This window comes from Triturus cristatus, chromosome 2_1 (genome assembly GCF_964204655.1).
Source record: "Triturus cristatus chromosome 2_1, aTriCri1.1, whole genome shotgun sequence".
Classification (NCBI taxonomy): domain Eukaryota; kingdom Metazoa; phylum Chordata; class Amphibia; order Caudata; family Salamandridae; genus Triturus; species Triturus cristatus.
In genome coordinates this window covers 871,655,787-871,681,023 of record NC_140581.1, presented here as the reverse complement: position 1 = coordinate 871,681,023, position 25,237 = coordinate 871,655,787, and the positions used below count along the sequence as shown (strand labels likewise).

Genomic DNA, 25,237 nt, shown 5'->3' with positions numbered 1-25,237 from the left:
TACTCAAGAAAGGAGTGAAGTATATCTGGTCTGATGATGTGCAAGAAGATTTTTAGAAAGTGAAGAATATCAGTATTTCAGCACCAGCCTTAACTCCATTTGTAGCAGGCAGAAAATGTATCATAACTTTGATGCCAGTCAAGTTGGATTGGGAGCTGTTTTTTCACAGTTATGTCAGGACAAAGAAAACACCGTTGCCTTTGCCTCTCACTCGCTCAGCAGTGGGGATGTCAATTTCAGCACAATTGAGCGAGAGGCATTTGCATGCTGTTGAGCGGTGGAAAAGTTCAAGACTTTCATTTGGGGTTCCCAATTTGATGTATTCACAGATCACATACCATTGCTCCACCTGTTGAGTGGCAACGGTTCAGAAAAATCATTATCATGTTTGGGTCAGACTGTTATCAAAGCTGCAAGAATTTAATTTAACAGTGAAATACATACCTGGTGGGAAAAACTCAAGAGCAGACTGTCTCTCCAGGTCATCCATCAGAGGTGAAGAATCCAACACACTTCAAGATAATGAGAAAGTGATTGCTTTTGTGGAGGATGTACTGCGGAACGAAGCGGTGATCACACATAAACACTGATTAGAAGCTTCCAAACAGCATGCCAGATTACAGTCTGTTTTCAAATTCATCACAGGTTGGCCCAAGGAAAGAAATGCAGATGCCGAGACCGTTTGTACAGATTTCAGAGAACCCATCAGTTATTAAAGGGGTGCTAATACAAAATGATATGTGTGTGCATCTTGTTACTATTAGAGATTATATTATTAAGGAGGCACTCAAGGGTCATTTATGGGTCAGTAGCACCTGCAAGTATATAAAGCAATTTTTACTGTTGGCCTCATTGGAAGCTCAAGATTCTACGTTTATTGATAATCGCTCCACCTGCTTGGTATCCTTGTGGAACAAGCTCACTTGTCAGAAGTAAATGCATTCCTGTTGCTATGTTTCCTTTTAAGTTTCTGCTTTATGGTCCGCGATTATGTTTCTCATTGGTTGCTCAGTCTTTGTTGGCTGTCTGATGCATGAGGACAGACTGTGTGTGGGCGCCTTATTTATTACCTTGTACTTCACTATATAAACTCTGTACTTATAACCGCTTGGCTTCTGAAGTCTCTATGCAACACACTCCCATGTCTTGAAGAACCTCATAGGCTTTGGGCTGAAAAAGGGACCCTTGATGGTAGGGAGGCCTTGGGCTCTACGGGCTGCATGCAGAGGTCTCTATTATGCCCTTGGCTTGGTCATGATACTAAGGGCCTCAAGGGCCCATACAAAGTGGTGAGCAAAACATTTTGTTTCTGTCTGCAGAAATCAGAGTTGCCCCACAGACAAACATATGCCCACAGTCAAAAGAATTTGTATTGGGAAGCTCTGGCAGGGGCTGGGCAATGTAATAATATGAATGCAATTATCATTAAGGTAAACACATTGAACAGCCCTTGCAGTGCAGATCTGCAGATACAGTTGTAGGTCCCCTGAGTCAGAAATGTACACCCATTTGTCAATTGTCTCTGAGAGAGCCAATACCTTAGCCTGCTGCATGATATTCTTCCTGCAATCCTATTTTTTTGTGTTTTGGAATCAGGGGCAGGAAGTTGTGAAACAGCAAAAATGGGTGAAATTGCCTCAGAATTCTCATCTGTTACTACGGGTAAAATACAGAAACCCACAGAGCTTTTGAAAATGCAGAGCAGGTAGAGGCTAAGCAAATCTACCTTCGCAGAAAAATAAATGTTCATTTAATTGACAACCAGCTTGATGTAATTTAAAACCAATTAAAATTAATTTGAAAGCGCGCTGCCTTCAAATGCTAAATTAAAAGTTGAGACTGACACATATAATGTTGTAGAGCTATTTACTGCCTCCAAAATGCCACCTGTTTTGAAGAATTCCAACAGCTTGTATCGGGAACATGTTAGTGTTTGTGTCAGTCAGGCAGACAGAGGCACATGTATTATCAGCGTTTCCATGAACTGCTCAGTGCAGCGTGATTTATGGTCGTGCCAAGGCACTGTAAACAGCAGACTGTTATTATTTCGTATTAAACCGTGGAAGTACTTCGTGTCCAGTAGATTGAGTAGAATTATTTAGCAATATGAAACTTTACTCAATGCTTGACTGCATGCTGATTCATGGTGCATGCTTGGCCTCTAGATCTGACAAAACGATACAGCTATTTATCATCCCAAATGAAGCTGCATCCCTGGAACTAACCAACTGCTTGCAAGCTGTCAAAATCAGCTTGTGCGTCCCTACAGCGTCCTCCCTGAGTATCTGATGCGACTCTGCAGCTGCTGTAAACACAAGCGGCCTCATAAGCCGCCGAGGCACCTGTAGTGTTCTTAGGCAATTCAACTGTTTGTATTTCTTTTATGTTTATGCAATTCAACTGTTTGTATTTCTTTTGTGTTTATGCAATGGCGTATGTGTTACGCTACATATTGTGGAAGTTTGCTCTCGTGGATGGCACCCGCCATCAATAACATGTTTACAATTAAACATGCACCTCGTCTGATTGCATTATCATCTTCCTACCCCGTTGTTGTGTCACTATAGCAGCAAGAAGGCTGGATGTAGGCACTCTATAAATAAAACAGATAACAGAGCCGAGCCAGGAGCCTGGCTTGGATCTAAGAGCCAAAGCAGGAGCCCAGTTTTTGAAATGCATTTTATATTGATATTGCACCAATCGCATAAAATACATAATCCACAATTTATAAGGAAAAAACGAATTCTAATGTTAGAACATCTGTTTATTCGATTTATGCTCCAATAAAAGAGGAACGCATCATGTTTTATATTGCAGACAGCACTTTGCAACTTACTTGAGATGTTCACTCTGCACATAAAAAATCAAAACTGCAAGTCACAGGATGCAAACTGGTTAAAAGGCAGGATTGGCTGAAGGCATAGGCCGCAATATTGAGAAATAGTGTTTAATTTACAACCAACAGTGACTGAGGTATTTTAAAATGTGCAGCAAGAACATTTCAAACACACATTTTACAGTGCAATATTATTAGTCACCAACTCTCGTAAGGGGTTCACTCCATGAACTTCAAAGGGTGCACAATTTGCAGCAGATAGATTACATTTGTTTCCCGCTTTAACTTCAAGGCATACATTTCAAAACCAACATTTGTATTTAAAGGACTGGTGTTAACCCAGACCTGTTGATTTTAGTAAAATATTCTATATAATATACTTGGTTATATGGCCGTTCATCCACACTCCTCTTCATCCATTGGTTTGTTGTTCTGTCATTCACGTTTTGCTTGCCCCCACTACAGCTTACACTGCACAATTGGTCAGCCCACCTCAGGCCTTACGCATTGCGTTACTGCAAGTTATGGCGGTGTGCCCTTCCACTAGGAGCACATCCACACACAAAGTAACTTCAGTGTCAGGGAGTACTAACTACTTTTATATATTGGGGACGGCTCAGTAGCTACACCTGTAATGAAGTTTAAAAAAACTAAAATGACAAAATACAAGCAGTGACAAAGCCAACACGCTGGCAGCCAGTACCAGACTTAATGGCTTTGCAATCATTGTTTTTAAAGTATTAGAACATTGGAATGTTGAGCGTTCCGTTGCTGTCAATGGAGTGTTTGGGCTTCTAATGGCTGGTAGAAATCTGGAGCATCAACATTCCAATGTTTGTTTCACAGCTTTTGCTATGAACAAAGGTCTCACGGAGCCTGAGGGGATTTCCAACCCTCTCGGCTCTGTGATGCCTTTGTTCTCTAGGGGCAGAATGTTCTAATAGCCTTAGAGCCCTCCGTAGGGGGCTCTACCGGGCATTAAAGGTCTGTTGCCTTGTTAAAGGCCTTCGCCTTCTGCTCGGGCCTTTAATAGTCAGTCTAAGAATATATTAGAACATTGGAATGTTGAGCGCTCCATTGATAACAATGGAGTGCTCCGGGCTTCTAATGTCTGGTGTGTTCGACTTGGCCCTTTTTGGCTAAAGTTCCCTAAACTTTTTGCTTTCCCCCTAGACCTTTTTTCTGACATGGTGTTGCCAACTTAGATGCTTTGGGCACTTTGCCACTGCTGGTCAGTGTCAAAGTGCAAGTGCTCCCTGTGTAAAGTGTAATGGTAATTGGTTGTCCATGATTGGTGTATTACGCATTGCATTATTTCTGCATTACGAACTACCTGATTGTTGCATTACGCATTGCATTATTTCTGCATTACGAACTACCTGATTGTTGCATTACACATTGCATTATTTCTGCATAACAAACTGCCTGATTGTTGCATTACGCATTGCATTATTTCTGCATTACGAACTGCCTGATTGTTGCGTTACGCATTGCATTATTTTGGCATTACGAACTGCTTGATTGTTGCATAACAAACTGCATTATTTTTACATTGCGAAGTGCCTGATTCTTGCATTACGAACTGCATAGCATTGCATTAGGACTGCATTGGATCATCTAGAATTGCTCATTAATATCGCCAGAACCTACAAGGGCTGGCTGGCCTAATAACCGGCCAGGAGGAATATTACAAATACGCATATGTTGGATTTATATCGTGTGGTCTCATCGTATATCTTTTTATATAAACATATACTTGTTTTTATGAAACTCGTGTGGAGTTCATTTGTGGTGTCATCATTGGGTTACTGAGAGCGTGGTTGCAAATACCTTACACACTTGCCTTGAAGATAAGCCTGGCTGCTCGTGCCAAGCTACCGAGGGGGTGAGCAGGGGCTATCTGAGAAAGTGTCCTTCCTTTCCCTGACGTGGAAGCAAGTGTCCCTATTTGGCCAAAGGTACCTACCTCAGCCAACTAGAGACCCCCAATTCTAGCACGGTAGAAGCCCAGAGGATCAACATTTCAGTGCCCAAGGGGATATCCACCCACTTGGGCTTCATTAGGCCTTTGTTTTGCAAATTAGAACATTCTTCCCTCTAGGGGCAGAATGTTCTAATAGCCTTAGAGCCCTCCGTAGTGGGAAGGCATGCTCCCTTGTTAAAGGCCCTCACTTTTGGCTAGGTACTTTAACACTGGAGTGGGCATTTAATGGCCAGTAGAGCCCGCTATTGGGTAGCCATAAGGCTTTAGTAGCTAATGGAGCAGAACAAGGTGCTGGATGTTGCTTGGGCATTGGACATTCCACTCCTTTAAAAAGAACAATATTACCTGAGACATTCCTCTGTCTCCAGGGAGTTCCATATGCATCTACCCCTGCCTTAATTTACTGTATATTAGCTGGGAAAGCATGTGTGCTTTCTCAAGGATGAAAGAACAATTGGCAGCCTCGGAGCGGACGGTTTATTATATACCCCATTATAACCCTGCGTCAACCTCCCCAACAAATTATCTCATAGGTGTAATGAATGTGAGATCTGAGTTCCCCCTTAATATGACAGTTTTTAAACCCATTAAGATAGGTAGCTGAGAGAGTTAAAGTCCCCAGAGAGTTCTTGTAACCTGCGCGTTATATGTCCCAAGCCTAGTGGGAGGACAGTGTGAGTTGGTGGAGCTGCTGCAGGGCTCTCTGATCACTTGTTCTAATCTTGATTTTAGGTAATCCTGTCAATGCTTCAGCCTTGGAAATCTTGTTAAATTTCACCAGCTACAGATTTGAAGCACAGTAAGATAGTTCATAAGGTTAATGAACCTGTTGCAGAGATATGTGTATGTTCTGCCTTGAAATACATAAAAAGCTAACATTGGTTCAGTATTCGCTGTAGCGATCTGTGTGCATCCTACAGGTCACTTATTCCACTCCCAGTAGCTCAGTTGGTGTATGTGCCTGTGATACAAATGACTGCCCCTTGCTGATTTTAGGCTTTAGAGTAGTTGAGAAAGGTTAGGATGCCTTTTGCATCCTTCCAGTCACAGATATGAACAGCAGTAACACAATTCTTATTGGTAACAAGTAACATATTTTGTATGGATAACATGTACAGTGCTGGCCACATCTTTAAATCATATACAATAGATAATATGGATTGTGCACATACTTCAGAGTCTGTCTTCACCTTGAAAGTCACAGATTCCAATCAGGTGAAGTGAAACCAGCTGAAGTATCACAGTGAGTTGGCTCACCCCCCTTCGAGCTCGGTGTTCTCTTTCCAGAGCATTGGTTACATTCAGTGAAGGAACTTTGATGGCAGCAAATAGAGCCAGAGTGGGGCTACTGGTGGGGGACATTGTCATTAAAGCTGTATTTTACAGTCACTCGTCCCCTAAAAAGTAAATGTGTGGCCAAGAAGGCATTGGCTTTCTGTTCATCCTTTGCTCTTCCTGGGAAAAGGGAGGCAAACACGACTCCCAAAGAAGCCAATAGGAGCTATTTCGCAGCATTTTCCTTCTGTGTACAGTGTGGGCACATCCCTCATCCAACAAAAGAATGCTCGGAGGGGTTCGATGTTCTGGAGTCCCCTGGGAACAGGGAAGGGACAGAAGGGGGCTTTGGGACAGGTCCCTCTCTGCGAGCCCTAAAGGTGTGTAAGGCGCCCTCAGTCTTCCACCCATGTGACCTGCTTCATAGTGCTAGAAGGGGGCCTGCAGAAAAGGCTGAGCTCACAGCAGTCTAGCTTGGGCTCTGAGCACTTCCGTCAGGGCTGCTACCTGACCAGCATGGCCCCTATTCTAATGTCTAGGAAGGCAACAAACAATGGGACGATCATCAGAAGCTGATATTTTGTCTCCCTTTTCAAGGCGAACCTAAAATCACCAAATGCAAGAGGAGACCACTCCAAAACTATTTTCAAGCTGTCAAAACTTAGGGGCTCATTACGATGTCCGCCCGCCATCGTTGCGGTTCTGGGTCCGGTAAGGCGACGGTCCCACTGAGTGTATTAGGATGTGCCCGCCACTATGGCGGGCGCATCCAGGGCCCTGATCATTGCAGATGGTGCTCCTGGCTGCAGCACTGTTCGCAATGCCAAAATGCCACGATGTGCATTTCCGTGCACAATGTGGCAGGCACCATGTGGTGCCTGCCACCATGTGCATGGAAAGGTAGGGCCCCAGTGCACAAACACCCTCCCCCCACACAGGCCCTCAAACCCAATCCCCGCCAGCCTTTCCATGGTGGCATCGCCGCCATGGAAAGGCCTCTTCCAGGACACATCCTAATATGACGGACTGTGCCTGCTAGGTACTGCCATCATATTAGTGGCCCTTTTCCGTCTGCCAGGCAATCAGTGCGATTGCCTCCGGCGGAAAAGCAGCGGACAGAATTTGCGTCTGCCGCGATACCCACCGCCATCCTAATTTGGGGGTGGGTAAAATGCTTAGTGATGGCAGAAGGACTTCCACCGCCAGCCCGGTGGTGGCGGTCCTTCCGCCATCATAATGACCCCCTTAATCCTAAATTTTTACAGTAATTACTAAGGCAAACAGAGGAAGTAATGGCATATTAAAAATGAATCAGAAGCTTTCAAAAAATGTTTATTCATCTACTAGTCTGTGGACCTCTCCTAATCTCAAAAACTAGAAAGGAACTGGTAGTTTTCTGTGAGAAATGCAGCAGCCCTAGTGGTGGTGCTGGACAGCCCTTTATGTTCTGTACAAGGAGGGAGGGAGGTTTTGTGAAGGACTTTAGACGTTAGCAGCTGATAATGGCAGATGTTTACAGTGCCCCAGATGTGAACAAGATGAAGAGAGGTGCTATCATATTTTATGGGCCTGTCCCAAGGTCTAACAATACTAGGAACAAGTGGCGATCATTTATAAGAACATGTCTACTTGCTGAAATTCCACTACGATCACAGACTTTTCAACTGGGCACAGGGTCACCCCGCACAACATGTAAATTAAAGAAAAGGTTTGTGGTTATCATGTTGTTCATCAGGCGTCATCTGGCATACATTGGGTAAGTCCTAAAGCACCAGAGGCAGTAGCAGACGGTGTTCTGGGTGAGTGGCGTGGTGGGGGAGAGGTCAGGGACGACAAAATGAAAAAAATGAATGAAAAAAACCTTACCTGCTGTTGGCCATGTCACGTTTTTCTGCTCCTCTCCTCGCAGGCACAGGATCACAGACTCCACAGAGGCAAATCCTGACACTGCTCTCATGCCAGGAGAACAGGGTCAGGATTGGCCTGAGCACTTTAAATTGGACCTCTCTGTGAGGCTGCAAGCCTGTGCCTGCTGTCTCCAACCCGGCAATGCAGCTTGGGGTGGAGATAGCTTTAGTGCAGCTGACGGTTTCGCCGGCCTGAGATGGCCGGCCAAACCGTCATGCACCCTGAAGGCAGCGCCAAACACTCCCCCTACAGTCTTGGATCCCCCATGGCCCCGCCCTCATAGACTCGTCAGGAAAGGAAAAATAAAATGACAATGCTACACTTCCCCCATGGGTACCACCTATTTTTATAATAATTGCAGGAACGTGTAAGTCCGGTTCCCAGCAACTATAGATCCCCAACTAGCAGTGAAACCGGCCCACCTGCCAGCTCACTAGGGGAAATGCCCTGGCAGGCATTAAATAAAACATTGAGATTCTCGCCGGACAAGCCTCAGCCATACATTTTTGTTTTGGTAATTAGTGAACGGACCAGTTCTCTTGTTTCTTTTTCCTTTTATTTCTTGCCACCCCAGCTCAGCTGTGACATGCGCTGGAAGGTTAAAAGCACACGAGTCCCATCTTGTCACCAAAATCGTAGTGTGTTTCCAGGTTGTCTTCAATAGTCTCCAACAGTTTGTTACAGACTCACCAGAGATCATCAGTAGTTTTCAGGATTTTATTAAGGTAAAAGGATAAGCAAGTAACCGGTGAAATGAGGGCTCAGGATGGCTGCTTCAACTGACACAGCAGTGTTCCAGACCATCGCCCAAACATTCCAATAGAATTAAAAACATAGAATACATGTACAAGTGAAAAGTGGAATTCCGCACATAACCTGTAAAACAAGAGCACTGACAAATATTATATTTTTTAAATAATAAAACCAAGACACCACATGTATGTTATAATAATACAGTGGATGGAAAACAGTTTAAATGTAACTGTCGGGTACATGGTTGAAGTTCATGTTATGCGTAAGTTCACATAGAGAAAAGTAAAAAGAAAAGTGAGATGTCTGTAACTATGTCTATTGGTAGGCTACAATTGTAATGTTAAAATGGCACTGTTTATGTGAATTAGCTAACAAACATATTTAATTTTAAAAAAGTCCAAGAGGGCCTCAGGTAAAGTCAGAGCCAGCTATCTGTCTCAAACAAGATTTGAGCCTTCAGTGGCTTGCCCACCTTTCTCAGATAACAATTAACATAAAATAGTTCTGTCTACCTCTACTGAGCAGCATCCAAGTGCTGGTGGCTACTTATCATATTCTTGAAATAGCATGGTTTACTAATTTTTACAAAACATAAATAGTTAGTAGACCACTGGAAGGTTGGGAGCTCCATTGAAGTTAATAGAGTGGCTACTACCAATTAACTGCTAGTGTAGGACTTCTGCTCCAACATTCCAATCTTTGCCTTTTTATTGCTCCCTTTTTAATTTAGAATGCTAAGGGGCATATTTATCAAATAATCACGCAGCACAGCAAGCCACCATGCTGCGCTGTGTGAAAGGAAAAGGGCAGGAATACACAGTATTTAACATTATACAGTTCATTCCTGATGTTTCCCTGCGCTAGCGCAGAATGTGCTGCCTAGCGCCAACGCAGGCACCCTGGCACATGGTACCAGGGTGCCTGTTTTGTAAGCAGGATTGTTTTTGTGCAGGATGGGACATGTTCCTGCACAAAAACAATCCCCTGAGGCATTTTCCTCTTTCTATGTATGCTGCAAAATGCAGCACACATAGAAATAGGAAAAACGAGGAGAAATAAATATATTTCTCCACGTTACTCCTCCCCTGGGGATGCATAGCCTTTTGGAACATTACCGGGTCTATCAGCAATGGTAAATCTGGGAATGCACCAAAAGCCATAGGCGGATGCGTGGAAACATGGAACGCCTCTCTGGAGCAGAGTAAGGTAATGCAGGGATTTGCGCTGTTTCGTGTTACTCTAGATTTATCAAGCCACTCCGGGCCACGCAAGGTGCCCTTGCATGGCTTGATAAAGCTAACTTAAGAGTTGCATCGCTCTAGCCCCCTGTTGTGTGGCACAAGGGCGACGCAATTCTTTAAAAAATATTGCCTTAAATCCACAGTCTTTGCAATGTAATAATAGCCTTAAATCCCTTCCACCTCGGGCTAAACTAATGTTAATGGCCCTCTCCCTCATTATAGGCCCTCGCCTGTGGCTCAGGCCTATAACTCAGGTTCAGGGCTTTAACAACAAGTATAGCCGTCTGTAAGTCTATATTAGGCCTTACTACTCTGTCAAAGTAATGTGTTCTACATAACTGTCCAGTTAGGGAAGAACTTTCAACTGTTGATTGTCACTAATCCTCAGGGGAGACCCATAGACCCACAGATCGTAAAGAATTTCAACTTGTCCTGGAGATGTTGAACTTCAATAACATGCAGAGTCTCATAGAAAAGGCAGCCCACATGTTATGCCATCCTAATGCCCTCAGTCAGTCAGCACCATCAGAGCCACATTCGAAAAATGTGATCCTAATTTATTAGAATGCAAAACCAGCCTAATACTTGCATTCTAGGACTACTCCAGACAGACATGAAGTATAATTTAGATGACAGTATCTACCTTAAACCATGACCGTGAAAACACCTAATATTATTGTCCTTAATGAAACAAATTATTTCCTCCACTAAAGGAATAAGAGTATTGCACATTAAAGGCAGATGAGCATGTTCAATAGAATCTTCATTTCTTTTAGCCAGATAATTTAACTCCATTTGTATGTGATATTTATACAAACATTACATAAATCTAGCCAAAAGGCAGTGAAGCACTGAACTAGTTCAATGAAAGCGGTACAATAAAAGAGTTAATCTGGGTGGATGATGGATTCTGAGAGGAGAGGCAGATTATTTCCTGTACCATGATGCTGTGTTCTTTAAAGAGGTGTGTTTCAACTTCTTCCTAAACTGAAGAAAGATATGGAAAGTTCTGGTGCATTGGGGGATGTTTTTCCAGATCCTGAGTGTGTAGACGGAGAAGTGTTGTTACCAAGTTTTTTTTATTTCTTGCTTAGCTGAAGGCAACATAATTGCCACTATCTCTGCAGGGACCATATGGGTTCAACGACACAGTCTTGTGCATTGTCCCATGTCATCTACATAGAATTGACCAATAACATTGTTATATGCGTAAGCATGTTACTGTCTCTATGGTGATATTATTAGAAAAGGAGGCTGACTCCAGCCGCAACATGAAAATAGAATGGTTCACACATTGAATGGTTCAGGCAGATCGAGGAGGACTATGAGGGAAACATTACCCTCAGTGTTTATCTGCAACAAATCTGGATACATGAAGTAATATGCTGTATTGCTTGACATCTTTTGGCCTGAACCCCAAATGAATCAGCAGGTTTTTGAAGAAAGCCTGGACCTGACAACTAAACCATTCCCATGTGCTCCTAGCAATGATAATCACACTTTTTATCAGGTGTAAATTGGTCAGTATCTGACAGTCCAAAACATATTTAGTGCTTTTCTATGCCTTTGAGGAAAAACCTTCCTGTCAAATGATTTTTGATGAGGATTTTGATAAGGGATGAAAAAAGATTGAAAATCTAAGAAAAAGCTGTAATAGGGCCTACGACAAGAACAATAAGCTTTGAACTAAGTAAAAGCATTGTCTGTGTTCAGATATAGTTTTATCATAAAATGAGCCTAGTGGGGTATTAGCATTAATGGACAAGAGAAAACCCGCCGAGAGATTAAATGAAATAAAACATTTGTAGAGTTTTGGAATAATTCAACTTTTTATGCTTTTCAAATTATCATACAAGAAAAATAAGGCGATGGAGTTATAGGTAACAAACGTGTTATAGCAATGTTTCAGTGCTTGGCAGACATCGGATTTACAGCCCAGTGCTCTTCAAACTCTCCATCACTGCTGCGAAGGAGATACATTGTATGTGCCGAATTCTATATTCAATGTGCCAGCATGTAACACATTTACCTCCTACACTTTGAACAGGCGGATGCATTTAACACATTTTTCCTTACAAATAACATTATATAGATATATACTTGAATATATTATCTACTGGCGGTCGCCAGTAGATAGTTATAGTTAGGACCGAGTTTCCATAGGAAATCTCAAAATTCTATTTTGAATAACTTTGGCGCCGATTGACGAATCCTTTGCGAAATTTTCAAAACTAATGGGGCGCTCCGCTCCGCTCCTACCCTGAAAGTCTCGGGGTGATTTGTCAAGCGGGGGCCGAGAAAAAGGGGGGGTCCCAAAACGCGTTTTCCCCATGCATTTTTCCATAGGGACTTTAGTCGCAGCTACAGCCCGAACGGCTGAACAGAATTACGTGAAATTTGGCAGAGAGGTAGCCATAAGATCCATGAAGTGCCTTTTGCAGGTTTGGTGTAAATCTGCTTAGTATTTCCAGAGAAAATAGCATTTAAATCAATATATATATCTGTACGCGCGCAGCGTGCGCGCTGGGTGCGCGCACCTTGCCGTGCGCGAGCGCAATTCTGATTGGTTGTTGGATCTTAGTAAACATTCGAATCGGTCGAAACCAGGAAGTGTCGGCCGCCATTTTGTCTCTCGCACTCTGAGGGGGTGAAAAACAAATGTGGAGAACGTGAAAAGGGGGCAGGGTGGACAGTTCCTGACCCCCTAGCCTTGGTCAGGGGGTCCCAGAAGGACCCCCAAGGGCAAAAAATTTTTTTATTTTTTTTTCAAAAAATCGCCGAGTGCGCGCACCTTGCGCGCACCACCCAAACGGAAAAAATTCTGCGAATTTCGCGCAGCGTGCGCGCACTCCATGATTTTTCCCCAAAAAAAAAATGTATTTGGGCCTTGGCGGCACTAACTGCGAAAAGTGGGCGCGTGGTGCGCGAAGCGCACCACGAGCTCACTGTGTGCGCACGGTGCGTGAAGCGCACCGTGTGCGCACGGCACGAACTGCGTAAAGTGGGTGCACGGTGCGTGAAGCGCACCGTGTGCCCAACGCGCGCGCACGGTGCGCGAAGCGCGCCATGCGCGCGCCGAGAAAAAGTTTTGTTTAAAAAAATATATTAATAAATACATAACTTAGCATTTAAAAAACCGTACAAATTCACTGAAAAAACCATAGGTTTCACACACGTTATAGTTAGGAATTAGCATTTAAAAAACCTTGCAAATTCACTTAAAAAACCATAGGTTTCACACATGTTATAGTTAGCTGGGCATTTCCCTCATAAAAAACCAATGAAATTCCCCGTTATAGTTAGTGCAGGCAACTATAACTCACGCGACCGCAATCCGCTGCTGATGACGTCAGATATTACATCACTGATGACATATGTGTCTTTCTAAAAAAAAAAAAAATGAAATATATGTATAGCTAAAGATGAATGGAAGAAGACATGGGTATATAAGTGTCTAAATACAGTGATGTAATATCTGACGTCATCAGCAGCGGATTGCGGTCGCGTGAGTTATAGTTGCCTGCACTAACTATAATGGGGAATTTCATTGGTTTTTTACGAGGGACATGCCCAGCTAACTATAACATGTGTGAAACCTATGGTTTTTTAAGTGAATATATATATATACTTTAGTTATGTGATAACATAATCATTCTATTTCATCAACACACATTTCTTTTAGTTGAATTGTGCTTTTTCTACTAGAACAGCATTATTTTTAACTGGTGAAGACACTTGTTAGGCCTGAGAGCCTAAGGGTGGTCTTTCCCCACAAACCTTTTGCCTTCTTCCTCCAGTTGTTGCTGATCTTGTATTAGTTGGCCTTAGTACTTTGTGCACTTTACCACTGCTAACCAGTGTTAAAGGGCTTTTGCTTTCTCCTTTATACATGTTAAAATGGACTTACACTTAATTGGCACATTTAATTTACTTGTAAGTCTTTCTTAAAGTGGTGCTACATGTACCCGGGACCTGTAAATGAAATGCTACAAGTGGGCCTGCAGGAGTGATTGTGCAACACGCTTAAGTAGTCTTTTATGTTACGCCTTCCATTGCAGCCTTTGTGTGCAGCTTAAACGGCCAAAACCAACTGCATAATAAACCTTTCACCAGGCCTAAACATTCCCTTTTAATACATATATCACCCCTACGGTAGACCCTAAACAGCCCAAAAGCAGGGTGCTGTGTATTTAAAATTGTGGACATGTACTATTAACATGTACATGTCCTGGTAGTGAAAAACTCCTAAATTTGTTTTTCACTCAGTGAAGGCCTCCCTCTCCTATAAGATACCAACGGGTTAACTTGCATTTAATACGTTGTAACTTTCAATTGGGAGCAGGTAGGAATGCCGACTTTGGTGTCTAAAGAATTGTAATTTAAAGCCTTTTTAAATGGTAAAGTCACATTTTAAATCACAATTCTGAAAAAGCCACTTTTAGAAGACACCATTTTGTGTCTGCTGCCTGTATCCTGGGGTGCATGACTGGGTGTAGCTGGCAGTTGGTCGTTGTGTATTGCTCCCAAACAGTGAAACAAAGGCCCATAGGTGCTGCCAGGATAGGCCATCTCTAACTTGACAAGCAGAACAAAGCTGCCATCTACCACATTTGCATATCATATAGGCTCTGCCTGTGCATACTCACAGGATTGTTTAAATATTCTTACAATGGCTTGTCATCAATGTTTCACATTAATTTGTGTTATGTCTTAAGTGACAAGGGTATTTGGTATCACTTTGGCTAACTATATGATTTTATGAAGGTATACGACGGCCAACCTGAAATCGATCAGATCAATAGTTTTTTAAGAAGTTGTTATTCTACACGTCTGAGACCAATCTGCACATGATATTGGATCTGAGACCTGATTGAAGATTACTGCAAAATTCCCTGTGGCTCATGTCTTTAGAAGGGGGAAAGGACAACATCCAATTGTGTACAATATTACTATAGGAATTTAGACAATCAGATGAAATGATACTGAAGTGAGTACTGCAGCTATAAATAAAAGTGTAGACCTGTGGTGCATACTGTGGACATTCATCTTTTAATGATATCCCATAGAATTGTTTTCAATTTCAAGTGCACGTTCAATTACTGTTGTTGATGAACTTTGATGTCTGTTTGATGCGTGTTTTCTCTATTCCTTTTGATAAACAGGTGCTAATGCCTCTGCTCCTGATCAACTTAGCCTTGCCTTAGCCTGGAATAGAGTCGACATTGCACGCAGCCAGATCTTCATTTATGGGCAACAGTGGCCGGTACAGTATGCGGTGCCCTGTGCACATATGTACATTTTCTAACAAGGCTTAATATGCATTGCCTTAATGGGTGTTTTCAGAATGATTGATTCGTTTTTTGGTAAGATTTGGTCAAACAGATTAATTGAGTGGGAATTCTGTAATCGCCAGATTTAATTAAGATTCAGTGTTAAATGTTCTATCGAAATAACTCATGTTCCTCAGATTACGTGCCACACAATGCTTCGCTTTATCAAAGGATTTTGCTCTATTTCTGTCCGAGATACACAAGGAAGTTGGGCATAAGCAAACTGTCAAAAAGGAAAATACACATTTTAGTTGCCAATTTCAGCTAAATACCACAATTTTAAGACAGTGTGGTGATTCAATCTTTCATTACAAACACAGATCCCGATTCTCACAATGCAGATTATGGTCGTAGTCTGCACTTACTACTTTAGAATTCACCAGGTAGCAGGGCTTTCTTAAGTCACAAGTCTATGCTGGAGATGCCAAACGTACTGCTCCAATGGTAGTACCATGGGATGTGGCATTGTCAAGATGTTAAGCTCCCACAAATTCTCATATATTAGCAATGCCTTTTCCCACCCTTATTACACCTTTAAATGTTGGCATACTTCATGCATAGTAAGTGGCACAAAAAGTTTTGAAGGTGCCACTAACACCTTCTTCAGCAGTAAATACCTATATTAACAGGCCGTCTGAGACACCATGCATAGAAGTAGCACCAAAACAAAGTTAGAATTGGATACATGCCTATTTATATAAAAATAAAGTGTAAACTGTAGGAAGGAGATGAGTTGTCTAAAGATGAGAGAGGAATGCTAGTTGCCCTGAGACCCTAAGAAAAGTAATAAAGTACTGCCTAAGTCAAAGAACGAATCATCAGCTTTGTGCGTTTAAAAAAAAAAAGTAGTCCGCAAAACAAAATTACAAAGAGAATGTCCCAAATGGAAATGAAATGTCCAAAAGAGAATTAAAATTCCCTACAAAAGCAAAACCCAAATACAAAACAAAGACAATCCCCAATCCAAATATGGTGCTATCCTAGTAGTCTTAGATTGAGGAACCATGTCTTTGGCTATGCTTCTTGTAGTCCAATGAGTCCAATTCAGGCTAAGTTAATAGGGGTAGCAAGACCAGATCTGTCTGAGGGTAGCAAGACCAGATCTGTCTGAGGGGATCACACATAGGGGGTAAGAACAAGGGAGGTAGAAGGTGCTAGGCTCATGAAGACACCAGGCGGGGATTTATCAGAGAGTGTGGAAAGTAACTTATATTCCATGCAAGAGGAGAGAAAGCAGGTTACCCAACTGTGCTGGAAAGGTCGTACATTGTGGAGAGCAGCAAATCTCTTGATTAAGGCATGCATGATGGCATTTTACACAGCCCCTTACAACATCAACAACTCATAGACTGGCTCTAGAGAAACAGTGGGGTGGGATGCGGAAGGTATGTGATAGGGAACACACATAGTCCCTAGGGTGTCTCTGACATAAGATATCTTTGGCCACAGGTCAGATTTATGGGAACTGCTTGTGGGAGGACAACAAACAGGAGACAGGGCTCAGACTGTGGTGTTGGTATTGCATGATTGCTGAACACCATTGTCTCTCCAGCAAGGAGTTCCACCTTACTCACTTTCTCCTGGCATGTGAAGGTGTCCAACTGCACTATCACTCTCTCCTGTGTGCCTGTCTGCTATAGATGTTTGGATGAAGATCTTGTGCATCTCCAGGTGGACAATTCTTTTCTTTTTCAAAGAACCCTCTCTGTAGTTGGGTAAGCCAGGACTGATGTTTCATGTGACAACAGGTACACCCCCTCCCCCCCCCCCCATGTCCAATACTTTTATCCTGGGCTGGTGGGAGATATCCTCTTGCAGATGTTCATGCTTTTAAAATTACACCCCCTACTGCTGTGCATTAGATTATCAAATAGCCTGGTGTTCACTCTGGGCCAGCTGGTTTTCTTCCACCACGTAAGGCAGAGGGAATCTGTTGATGATCTCATGTCTAGTGATTTCCTGGATGAGTATTGTGGCCTTTCAGCCCTCTCTCAGCCAAACTTGGGGCAATCTGGGAAGATGCATCAGCATGTTGGCTATGGATGCTCCCCTCTGGAAGGTTCACGAATAACCAAATGTGTAATTACTCATTTTCCATTTTCATGCACACACACTTGCCTAAACTGCATATAGGTGGAAGAATGGAGGGGGAGGATATCAACAGTCCTTGAATCATAAAGGAGTAAATGGATGCAATATATGCTCTCTATACCTATCACATCCACCAAATTTGTTTGCTTGAAATTTTACATCTAGTAGGCAGATGTTTCTGTACAGGAGATATACTATTCCACAATCAATCAATCAATCAATCAATCAGGGTTTTTTTAAGCGCGCTACTCACCCGGGAGGGTCTCAAGGCGCTGGAGGGGTGGCAGGGGGGGTGGCACAACTCCGGTCAGTCGAAGAGCCAGATCTTGAGGGTCTTCTTGAAGGTGTTCCAAGTGGTTCTAAGATGAAAAGAACAAAATCAAATACATTTAGCATATTAGGTAACACTGCGAAAGATATGCCATTTGTCAGCGGCATTCTATGCAACAGATATATGTTTGCAGTGTTATCATGTGGGGGACTAAAATGTTTGTGTTTTGTGCATTCACGATGCTAGCTGCATGATTATACATGTTTCCAGTGACAGTGTTTTCCAATTAGATTTTTATTTTATTTTTACTTATTTTATTTCTGACTAAGGTTAAATTCGAGAATGCTGTGTGTAATACAAAAAAGAAGCAAAAAATAGGGTAACATGATGCATGGGAAATAAAGTTGTTTGTAATCATGAGTACAACCTTTGTTATAGAATTACAGCATTTCAAGAGTCAATGAGGCTTGCCAACGATAGAAACACCTTAAGATGTGCAGTAGACTCACACTGCAGAGTTTTTACTTCTTTGCGGAAGGTGCAATGAGAAGGGATTGTCCTGATGTCTCATGAGATGGCGAGAGAAGAATTTATTTAATGTCTATTGGCCTTTATCAGACTTTGGCGGTGTGTAAGCAGGGCCGTCATGCTGCTGCCCCTCCTCCCACACCGCCGAAACACATTGCCCTCCAGATTATGACTTTTTAAATCGCTGGTGGACAGTTCTTTGGTGCTCCCATAGTGGTTCCTTTGAAATAGGCACCACAATGGGAACGTCAAAGCATGTTCCTGCATGGACTGAAATGCAAAATGTTGTGCATTTCATTTCATGCTGGAACAGGGTGTGCATGCAGACAGGGGGGCAGACATGTGCCCCCCTGCATGTACCCCATGGCACAGAAGCACAAGGGGGCCCTGTAGGTCCCCCTTTGTATCCTCACTGCTACACTTTTCATGGCAGTCGCCCCACCATGAATAGTGCAGCTGTGAGGAAACTCCTGATATGCTTGGCAGTGCTGCAGCAACACCGTCAGCATATTAGGGTCCTCAGACCGCTGCGCCACTGCCAAGGATCATGGATCCCTGGCCGCAGCAGTGGTCCTGGGGCGGTCCACCCTCCACAGTCCTAATGCGTTGGGCTTACCGCCAGTCTGGCAGTCCACTACCATGGGTTCAGCAGTCCATTGGACTGCCGAACTTGCAATAAGGCCCTTTGTCTTCTTAAAAAGTGTGGTTTCCAGATGTATTAGCTAATGATAGTCACCTGATACAACCTGTTTCTAAGTAAGATCATTTTCAGTATTCAATGTGGTCTTCCTTATAGATAATGAAAGCTAGCCCATGAATACATATTCCCTTAAAGTATTACCATTTGAGAGTGATCAGAGTTCAAAATATGTGATAACATTTTCTAACCCTAGTAGCCATCCTAGGTGCACCATACTTTGAAATGGTTTACATGTAGATTAGGAATTCCTAATAGCAGATTTACCACTTAAATCTTTGGGCTGATGCTGTGCCATTTTGGCCTAGCAATCAATACGCACCTGACGGCTCAGAGTCTTGGACTAGAAAAACTCCTAGTGGTTTTGTTCATTCCACAATACTCAGTGACAGTTCAGCATAGTGTGTTTTTGTCATTTTTGGTCAAGGATCAATCAGCTAGGAAGAGAGATGAGAAGGAATTCTGTATTACCAGGGATCAGTTTAAGATGATGTTTTGGCATCCAGAATTGAGGATCGTCTAGCACTTGGGTTGTGATTTCAATTGTTAGGGTAGAGAACATTTTTAGATAGAGCTTAGTGTTGATAGCATAAAAGTCGAATGCATTGTTTGAGTAATTCTTTAATATATTGATTAAAAATGGTGGACGAAAGACTACAATCTTGAGGAACCCTTAGTAGAGCATAGAAGAGTTGGAGGAGAGTTTGCTAGCTTGTAATTCTGATATAGATTTTCAAGTATGCAAAATATTTTTGGAGGGAGATTTTGACAAAGAGCTGGCTATTTAAACCAACTAAATACAAGGTCACAAATCCAAGAGACGCACTTCAACCCAACTTTTCCTCCAAATTGCAATTGTTCAATATTTTTGCTGACCAATCACATTATCCCATTTGAATTGCAGGTGGGCTCCCTAGAGCAAGCAATGCTGGATGCTCTGGTGTTGGACCGAGTTGACTTTGTGAAGCTACTCATAGAGAATGGAGTCAGCATGCACCGTTTCCTTACCATCTCCAGACTAGAGGAATTGTACAATACGGTAAGGTGAAGAAAAGCTTCTTTTCAATTACTTAATTTCTTCAAAGTCAGATAAGGAGTAATGAATTTGTCTTCTCATGTTTATCAAAAACAATGACTATGGCCCTAATTATGATGTTGGGCGGAAACCATCCGACTGCTCGTCGGAGGCTTTCCGCCCGACATCATGGGTTTCCGTTCGACCACCATATTACAATATTGGTGGCTGAAGGGAAACCCACGGGGGAATTCCGCCGCGCCCATCGGGGTGGCAGGCGGAATAATAATTTCATAATGATGGCCGGGCCAGCCTTGGCACCGCCGTCGGGATAATGATGTAAGATACTTTCCACCTGCCCATTCATGGCGGTCCACCCACCATGAAAAGGCAGGCGGAAAGTAACTTTGGGGGGCCCTAACAGGGTCCCCTTCCCACCTGGTCCTCTGCTATGGGGCCTGGAGTGGACCTATGATACCCCACTAAACATCCCAGCACCGTGTGGCAGGCACTGCATGGTGCCTGCCACACGGTGCAGCGATGTTTGAAAATATTCATTTTCCGATTGCAGCTTGTGCTGCGGCCCTTGTCCAAAGGCCGCACAAGCTGTTATTGAAAAATTGATGTTTCAGACCACCCACAGGGCAGTCACATCCTAATTCAGAAGGTGGAGCCGATGACTTATAGTCGGGCGGTTCCATTCCGTTAAGGTGTCGGTCGGACACTCGTCCGACTGACATCATAATTAGGCTCTATGCTATTGTGAAAGGCATATACCTTCAATATGAAGTGCACTGACAAAAGGCATATGATGGACACACATATACTATTACCCTTTTACGGTCAATTTCATTTCCTTGGAACATTTGAGTGCATTTCTATAGAAATAAAGATTATAATCCACACACAGGGATTCCATGGTGTGTGTATACACCAAATGTAAATCTCAACCTCTATCTAATCACCCTGCTATCATTCCCATAGGCATTAATAGCCCTGATTCCATAATGACCAATGAATGGTTCAATGAAAAAACTGGTGAAGATTAGCATTGATGTTTGACAAACATACATCAAAGCAAAGACATGAGCCAACAAAGACAGAAAGAGGTGAGGAAAGTTATTATCCTAATAGAGACAGTGAGTTAAATCTACAGTACAAGGGAGGAACCTTGTCTAACAGATACATGGATACAGAAGAATATATCCTGAGGTGAGACTTGGCAGGGGAGGCTCTGGAGTAATAGAAGAAGCTTCTCTGCATTCCACATGGAAGCATATTTGTTTTAAACAAAAATCAATAGAAAGGCACAGGAAGTGGCCATATCAACAGAGCAAAGGCACAGAGAGAGAGAGAGAGAGAGAGAGAGAGAGAGAGAGAGAGAGAGAGAGAGAGAGATTATAGCCTGTCCCTACAATAGAGAGTGGACTGAACACATACAGAGGTCCTTGCTATAATATGTAAGCATTTGTTTATTGTTCTGGTGTTAAACGTTACTGATCGGGAATAATGACAAGCAGGGGGTAGCCATCAAATCTAGACAAGAAGAGAAAAAAGAAAACAAAGCAAAAGATTTAATTAGCAGATACATTGAAATAAAAATAAAAGGCCCTTGGTGAGCAGGCTTGTTGATACTTTAACCAAAGGCCTCTGGAAAAAGCTATGTATTTATGCCTAATTTACTCCAAATGTCCCATGTTAAATGTTTTCTTTTGTATTTTATCACTAAGAAGCAGAAATTAGAGGTTTGGCTGGATGTCTTTAAGTAACAACTTCTGCACAGAAATCACATTGCCTACAGCATGTGTAGTAACTTGGTTGCAGCTCTGCCATGAACTGCAAACAGCAGAACTTGGAGACACTGAGTAATGGTTGCAGCTCACTAACTCATACACTTATCAGGGTAGTGCACATAATGTGACTGTGTGATGTCTCTGAAGATGGGTGACTGGCTTCATCCTGCCACTGTGCATCAGCACGAATGATCTTCATGGTGTGACCCTTATAGGAATTGGTAGAAGCTAAAACCATTTCTAAGGTCATTGGTCAGTGTGTTCCTGGGTTTATCTCCTACATTATAAATACAACTTTTCAGCTATCAACTCGTTAATCTTATGGCTGGGATTTAGAATAGTTCTAATCACTGTTTGAGGATTTGTGAAGTAAATAGCATCAAGATAAAAGGCATAAAGTGGGCATGCCTATCATCTCTCGATCACACATTAAAAATCCCATCAGGGACAAAAGTAGTAAAGTCAATTAACAACAATCGCATTTGTTTTAATCTTGGCATTACCTATGACAACGCAAACCGTTTATGAAATCTCCATGACTTTCCAATCAAAGAGAACATTGGAGCATATTTTTCTGGAATGTTAACGGTTGCAAACTGACATTAATTCTTGTTTCTGGAGTAAGTTTTATTATTGTTCTCTCACAATTAATTTCTTGGTGTTTTCCTACAGTAGAAAAGTGGCAATGATTGTTAATAATTTTTCAGAATTTTACAGATTTGCATAGAAAGTGCATGGGATATATTTTCAGGCAAAAGATCTGCTAAAAATGATGAAACATTAGCCATTGATTAACATAAAAAATCATACAACACACTGTGACTACCAAATACAGAATTCTTGGAGTGGGTAAATTGTACATTTGCTTTCTCGATTTCTCAGTCTCTATCAAAGATAGAAATGTATATATATATTTATATATCGCTTTGTTACACCAATCGAGATGCAGGGACTCCCCACCTCCCGAGGCGGGGTTGTTTCGCAGTTGTCTGAACACCACCAAATTTTAAAGAAAGTGTCTTCCTGTGCGTTGGTGGAAGGAACAAAGACAAGCCACTCCAAATAGTCATAGTGATGTTCAATATAAATCATAACGTCAAAGAAATGACGCATTTCGACCAGATCGGGCCTTGGTTACATGATCAGTTACAAGTGTGTCCACTATTGAAATACAAAATAGTGAACATAAACAAAAGACTATGCTTCCCCATACAAACCACCCAAGTTTCATAAATAATAATGTGAATGTGTTACAAAATAAACAATGTGAATAAAAGAAATATGCATGGTGTGTACACATATTTTACAAAAATGTTTATCTACATTCCCAAATAGTTTCAATACAATATAGTTGTAAGCGCTCTCACCATTCTCCTCACGGTCACAAATACCTTACTCTCAACAATTTGAGAACTAGTGGTGATTCCCTTTGTGAATAGCAAACAATCGTAAACTTACACAAAAGTGTAAGTTTACATTAGTGAGTTAGCCCCTCAGTCGGGAATGGAAGCAAAAAGGCATAACATTGACTGGCTCAAAAGTTGGGTCTGAATTCGATCTATTCATCAGGGGCCTTCAATGTATTTTTCAAATATCAGGGTGCCAAATCTGTCTCAAGGGAGGTCATAATTAACTTGCAAAGCTGGGGACTTATCTTTTCTTAGCCTAGGTTAAATGTTGTTGGGATCCCTGGGTCAAGCCAAAGGAGCAAGTTAATAGAAGGGCCTTGACCTTGTCTTGGGAAACGGGTAAAAGCCAACAAAGTGTTCTGATGAGCATGATTTGAGTTTTGGAAATAGGGACAATATAAGAATATCTTGTATTCCTTTTTGGACAAAGTAAGCATTTTAATAATGTCATTCTTCCTTTATTCCTGTAATGATGGTGAATGTTTCCTGCCTACTCAAACTTACAACAATTTACACTTAAATGCATAGAATTGACAAATTTCCATGACAAAACTGTTTTCTAGCACTGTGGCTCCTTTCATGAGTAGTCCTAATCTAGACATAAACAACAGAATAGGACAATGTTAATGTAGCACAACCTAGATTACTTTTAATGGCATAGCATTGTGGTCCCATCACTTTTAAAGGCACAATGTTTGCTAATGCTGACATGGCTTTTGTGACAGAAGTTTTGTGCTTGTAAAGACACTGCTGCTTGCAACGAGAGTGCAAACATTAGACCTGGGTGAAATTCTAATTACAACAGAGTAATCAGTGTAATTTCAGTAATTTCAAGTTACTCTTTTCACGCAAAATGACCGAAAATTACATGATTATGAGTAATTTGGCACAAAAGTCCCACAACGGGAGCACCGGAACAACAAACTTAGTTAGTGCGAGCAGCTGCTGCAGTTCACGTTCTGTTGCATTTAGTGCTATTTGGGTCCATAGCAATAAATACTTGTTTACTCTCCTCACATAGTTCTGCATGATCGCACATACTTTTCCTGTAATTTTGCAAAATTAAGCTACAGCAAATTACACAAGTTATGCCCACTCCTACGGAAAACCTTTGGGTGTTGCTGTGGTGCACCACTTGTACTTAGATCTTTTGAAAAGTTCATCTACTTTTAGATGCTTAAATGGGTACTCTTTTTCCACATTTTGTGAAAATGTAACTTTTAGTTTCCTCCTGTGATACTAAACCTTTAGCAACTTGTCTGATGTAGTCAAATAAGAAATGTACAAAAGTCCTACAAAAGGAAATACACTGACAGCTTAAAAAGTCTCGATGACCCTAAAGGACCTTCCTCTTCAGTGTATTTCTGAAGACGTTAAAGCACAAACATTTGCAAATGAGTATCAGATCTAGGAAGAACTAACCAATGATTAAAATACATCTTACATTTTGTCATCAGTCTACAACATTAGTAATTAGCAAACAATTTGGGTCTGATCAATTTCTATCTTTTGCACCTGAAAATATTGATAGTGCAAACATTAGATTCATTTGCTTCATAACATGGGTACATTCTCAGCATTTGCATTGAAACGTATTTTTGATATCTGTTTGCCCTTGGCTATCCTTCTGGTTTTGTTGTAGGACTCATGATAACAAGCATAGCTGCAAATATTATATCCATATCAGTTAAACATTACATTTGATCATGAATTCGTCTACACACAAAAAGTATTTGCCTTATCACATGAATCCTAATATTTCCATTCCAGCTCCATGCAGCAAGTTATCTACATATGTGGATAGATCTTACAGGGTTGGAAGGTCCATCCAAGGATAATTTTTCCAAATGTCTCTAACTGAATTCGATTAGATTTAGTTTTTTTTTTAAACCATGATACTTCCATATGTTTACACATATCTTCAAGGTCAACACAGATATGTTAGTGATTGATACTTTCCTTTCAGGTTAAGTACTGCATAACAATAAATCATACTGCTTATTCCACTAATCTGTCCTGCCCAAAAATAATAGCGAAAACATAAATCACTTACTGGTTTCCATTTGGTAATTGGCATCTTGTGAATTCATAACGATTTAGTTAACT

General features: G+C 41.8%; 1 protein-coding gene across 1 annotated transcript in view; it reads left to right on the top strand.

The window, feature by feature from the left end:
* Positions 1–25,237, top strand: part of TRPM3 (transient receptor potential cation channel subfamily M member 3) — a 1,363,437-nt gene that overhangs the window by 1,010,826 nt on the left and 327,374 nt on the right. The window contains exons 10-11 of the mRNA XM_085633017.1: positions 15,160–15,260; positions 19,819–19,953. Coding sequence (XP_085489143.1) covers positions 15,160–15,260; positions 19,819–19,953 — 236 coding nt within the window. The remainder of the gene's footprint in view (positions 1–15,159; positions 15,261–19,818; positions 19,954–25,237) is intronic.